General features: G+C 48.4%; 1 protein-coding gene across 1 annotated transcript in view; it reads left to right on the top strand.

Moving 5' to 3' along the window:
- SPATA13 (spermatogenesis associated 13) overlaps positions 1 to 5,240 on the top strand; it is a 20,601-nt gene that overhangs the window by 841 nt on the left and 14,520 nt on the right. The window contains exons 2-3 of the mRNA XM_008581666.1: positions 509 to 694; positions 4,024 to 4,203. Of these exons, the coding sequence (XP_008579888.1) occupies positions 509 to 694; positions 4,024 to 4,203 (366 nt within the window). The remainder of the gene's footprint in view (positions 1 to 508; positions 695 to 4,023; positions 4,204 to 5,240) is intronic.

The following is a 5,240-nucleotide window of genomic DNA, read 5'->3' as shown; positions in this document are numbered from 1 at the left end:
GTGGGACCATGTGACCATGGATGAGCAGGAACTGGGCTTCAAGGCCGGCGATGTCATCCAGGTTCTGGAAGCCTCTAACAAGGACTGGTGGTGGGGCCGAAATGAAGATAAGGAAGCCTGGTTTCCCGCAAGCTTTGTCAGAGTAAGTGTGCTTTTCAAAAGGACCTGTGGCGGAGAGGCAGAATCGTTTCAGGCCAGATCTCACCCTATACAGATTCAGTTTATTTGTAATTGTTTTTAGTCTGCCCTGCAAGTCAGACCAGTAAGAAATTAGACTGGGTCAAAGTAAAAATCTTAATGAAAGTAAACAAGTCATCTGGCATTGCTGCTGTGTTTCTTGAGCCTGCCAGCATAGCCATAGTTCTGCTGAGTACATAAAGAATTAGGCTAGGGTCACGCTGCCTTCATAACTGGTCATGGAGAAAGGGGAACCAGGGAGGCCTTCTGCCTTGGTTCTGGTGCTGCCTCCCCCTCCCCAAGTCACCTGTCACCTGTGTGTGGACTACAGCTGCGAGTCAATCAAGAGGAGCCGTCAGAAAATTCCAGCAGCACCCACAGCGAGGAGCAGGAGGAGGATGGCAGCAAAACACGCCAGAGACACTGTGAGAACAAGCACCAGATGAGGACAAACGTCATCCAGGAGATCATGAACACCGAGCGGGTATACATCAAGCACCTCAAGGACATCTGTGAGGTAAGACCCCAGACGCTGGGACTCACTGAGGGTTCACAGCACACGGCTGCGGCATGCGCCCATGTGGCCTTCTTCCTCCACCTCCCTCCCCAGCCAGGCCCTCCCCTGTGCATCCTCTTCCATGCCCCGCACTTCTCCTCTCCGCCCCTGCCCGTGGCCCCACACGTGCTCACGAAGGACCTGCCGTCTGCCTTGCTGAGTGTGAGGGGCTGTGGCCGTCCTCCTGCTGTGGCAGCCAGCCCTCTGCAGCTGTCTGTTCCAGGACTTACCTCCTAAGATTCTTCTTTAAGTGAAACCCACTCGACTTTCAAAGAATCAAAGGTCACGGCACCTAATCAGTGACATACACGTGAGATTCTGAGTCGCTTAGATACAGATCCCCCCAAAATTGGTTTTATCTGGTGATATCCAAGGCTGCATTCTAGTGTCATGATATTCTGCTCAACAGTAAATTTAGTTTTATAGTCTCGTCCTGATTTCAGAGAATTGGCCGTTAGTAGGCGTGAATCTGAAAGGGATTTTTCCTCTCCTGATATTTTTCATTTCTGTGGATTTTGTATAAGCATCACATTAAACCATTGTTCTCCCTGTCCGATCATTCCAGCTGTCCTAGCTGTGAATGCTGATGTCTGCACTGTCGATTCAACTATGACCGTTCAGTGATGAAGACGAGCTGAAGTCTGAGCCGCGCGTTCTGTAATTGGATTATCCGGCCATATAGACCTACCAGAGTTTAGCTTATTTGTGTCAACCCTCTTATTCTCCATAAATGTATGGTTAAGGAAGTGTCTTTATAGTGTCATTTTAGGAAACTAAGAGTAAGTGCCAGTAATTGTTGAACACTGACTGTGTGCCATCCCTGCACCTGGATTAACTCACCTAATACAGTGTTCTCACTAGGCGGGTCCTGTTACCCCTCTGTTGCAGATGAGGAAATTGAGACACGGAAAAGCTAGGTGGTGGGGTTGCGACTTAAACCAGTCTGCCCCAGAGCCTGTATTCTGTTAAATTTCTGTTAAAATTCGTACCAAATAGTCAGAGGTATGTATTTTACCATATGGTCAGTTTGGTCTGTTTAATTCCGTGATGCTACTTTGGAGGTAACTATCACATATACGTATGGCCTTCTCTTCCTGTCACACTGACTCCTACCCAAGCCACAGTGTAACCGTGGTGCTGTACATAGAGCATCAGTGCAGGCCTGCACTGATGAAGGTCTGCAGATGTATGCTGTCTATAGAAAGCAGGTGTGGTGGAATCCTCGGGTGAGATGTTCTCAGCTCTGTGCCGTGATTGACAGTGAGCAGAACTGCATTTGCTGTTGAGCAAGCAGTGACATTCTGTATTTGACAGGTCTTCTCAGCTGTGAAATGGAATTAGGGATGGGAGGATGATTATCTTAAGAGCTTAGAAAAAGTGTGATGATACCAATTTTTGTGCTCTGGTATTTGAAACTCTGGTATTTGAAACTCGTTTCTGGAAACTTTATATGATCCAACCACATGAACCTTTTTCCTTTCCTTTTTTTAAAAAATTAATTTATTGTTGTTATTATTTTTCCATTCAAAGATGTGGAGCAGTTGGGGTGGAGGGGGAGAGAGGAAGGTGGAAGGGGATAGGGTGGGAGGACGAGGAATGGGGGAGGAGGGCATGGTAGAGACCCATGCACCCCCCTCATTCTGGCAGGGGAGCCCAGGGGCCTTCCGGCAGCAGCTTGGTCATGGTTGGGCTGGATGTGGATGTCAGGGACGTGGCTGAGGCCCTTGGCCCTTCCCCACCGCACCCCAGCTCAGGAGCCCAAGGTCCTTCCGGTGGCAGCCTGTTGGTCATGGCTGAGCTGGAGGTGGACATTGGGAGTGTTGGCTAAGGCCCTTGGCCCCCCCCCCCCCTCCCTAGCTCCAGAGCCTGGATGCTTCCAGTGGTGGCTCGGATGTCATCGGTGGGCTGTATGCAGATGTAGGGGATGCATTGCTGAGGTCCTCGACTCCCCCCCCCCCCCATCCCTTACCATCCCAGCTCAGGAGCCTGGGGGATTTCCAGCAAAGGCTCAGTCATTGCTGGGCTGGATGCAGAAGTTGGGGGGGCGTGGCTGAGGCTTTCTGCCCTCTCCGCATCCCAGCTTGGGAGCCCGGGGGACTTCCATTCCTTCTAGGTTTTATAGGTATTCTTTGGTGGTGTTAGACCTTTACTGGTTAATATCAAACTTTGTCTCTGATGTGTGGATACTTTGTTTTTTCTTTCAGTTCTATGTTGGACTATTTGCTCTTCCCACCCCTTAAACTTTGCACTGGAACTAATTTGTTGTCCTTTGCTTACTTCTAAAATGGGGGAACTTCCTGGGGGAACCAGCACTTGAGCCCTGTAGTTGAGCTAAATTGCTGCTTTGCTGCTGATTCCCTAGGGAAGGCTTTTTGTGCAGCGCAGGTTTTGATGGTTAATGTTGTAAGCACCTCCAGGTCTTGTGAGGTCCAGTACACGTGGGTTGTGTTGAAACTCTGGTCTGGACTTGTCTTTTCAGCAAACTGCACCCCCTGCAGTTCTGCATTCCTGACCAGTCTCCACTGAGTGGTCCTGTGCTGATTGGGGGGCAGATCAGCTGTCCTTGCTGTGTCCCAGTGTTCCCTGGTGGTCATGTGTCCCTCACCCCATACATTCCAGGCACTTCCCATGGGATGGGCTGTGCGCCAGTCCCTTGCGATGACTCACCAGCCTTTGAGTGGCTCCTTTTTTCAGTAGTCTGTGACTCCGTACTCTTGTGGGTCCACAGGAACCCTGTTAGTGGTCCTGCTGGCCTGGGGTCCACCAAGGCCCTCCTCTCCCCTGCAGTCTCCAAGCAACTTCCACAAAAGGCACAGCTGAGGTTTTTGCCAGCTCTTGCTCCGTGTGCTCACCAGGGCCTTGGAAAGGCCGGAGCTCGAAATGGCGGGAGTGATCTTTTCTTTCTCTCGTTGCGGCTTCTCCCACCTTCATGAACTCCATAGGTCTCTCCTCCTCTTCCCCTGAGCTCTAGCAGCCCCAGTGTGGCAGTCGTTGCTTTTTAATAGTTGTAAATTGGTTGATGTGGGAGACAGTGACACTGGGGACCATCTATTCTGCCATCTTGACCAGAAGTCCTTGCTTTCCTTTTGTTTTTAACATATTTATGGCAAATTGTCGTCGTGGAAGTATGATTATCTCACCAGGGACCAACCCATAGAGGTTAAAATAATTTTCTGTAATTAAAATCCACTCCAGCACCATGGCTTTGGGCCCAAAAGACTACATTATTTGAAAAAATAATATCTTTGAATTTCTGAATAAATTAAAAAGCTTGCTTTTGTATGTTGCAGGGCTATATTCGACAGTGTCGCAAGCACACGGGAATGTTCACTGTTGCGCAACTAGCCACTATTTTTGGAAACATTGAAGATATTTACAAATTCCAAAGAAAGTTCTTGAAAGACCTTGAGAAACAGTACAATAAAGAGGAACCTCATTTAAGTGAAATAGGATCCTGCTTTCTTCAACATGTATGTCACCCATTAACTTCTTTATTCGTAACATCTGGTAAAATAATAGTTTTGAAATGTCTCCATTAAGAACAGGAGACTTGTTTTGTTTTGTGTTTGTTTTCTAGATTAATTTTCCACAGTAAGGAGATGCCACTTGTAAAATTGTGTTGATTGGCTCATATGGTCAGTCTTTGCCTAAATACTCCAAGTCCTTTTTTCAAAATCCTTTTATGTAGTCTGGAATTAGGGTGGATGTATTTGGAGTAATTTCTAGTAATATCTAGTAAGTGTCTGTTATATTTCAAACACTGTTTTCAGGGTTTTCTTGTACTGGCTCCTGTACTGGTATGAGGTAGATGAGATTATTTTCAGTTTACAAATGAGGAAACTAAGGCCCGGAGAGTAAGTGACCGCAGGTCACACACTAGTCAGTAACAGATGTGAATTCAGACCCTGGCATGTAACTACCTGAGAACATTCCCGTGATGATGGCATGAGGTTAACACGGATTAACTGATGATTGACTATCACTCTTTGATACTTAAAGATGTCAGAGGAAGAAGGTTTTTCCCAGCCAAAATGGACAGGAAATAGTAATAGCAATAATCGTGACAGTGCCAGCAACACCGCCCCTTCACTTCTTGGGTGCGGGGCCCACTGCCTTCTAGAGGTGGGGGACGGGAGCCCGTCCTCTGGGGGGGTAGATTTGAAATAGCTGAGCGTCGTGTTGGGTGATGCATGTGGGAAGACTGGCTTTGTAGGTGCCCTGGGCATGTTCCAGACATTGTCAAACACCTGTGTGGCCAGGGCACGAGGTTCCTGTAGAGGAGCAATAAGAGAGAAGCTGGCAGCCGGCTCCGGGCTGGCTGAGCAGGTCGAAGTGGACATTTTTGAGGAACAACTGACCAGACCGGTTGTTAGCAACCAAGAACAAGCAGCAGTCAGAACTGCCTGCAGGGTTTTGCGTCTCAGAGAGTTAACAGGTGGATGGGGAAATGTGTTTTCTAGGGACACGGGAGCCTGTGTCAGGCAAGGTGAGCAGGAGCCGCCCGGGT

Source organism: Galeopterus variegatus, unplaced genomic scaffold (genome assembly GCF_000696425.1).
Source record: "Galeopterus variegatus unplaced genomic scaffold, G_variegatus-3.0.2 Scaffold2429, whole genome shotgun sequence".
Classification (NCBI taxonomy): domain Eukaryota; kingdom Metazoa; phylum Chordata; class Mammalia; order Dermoptera; family Cynocephalidae; genus Galeopterus; species Galeopterus variegatus.
Note: the sequence above shows the minus strand (reverse complement) of the source record. Positions and strands in the feature narration are given on the sequence as shown.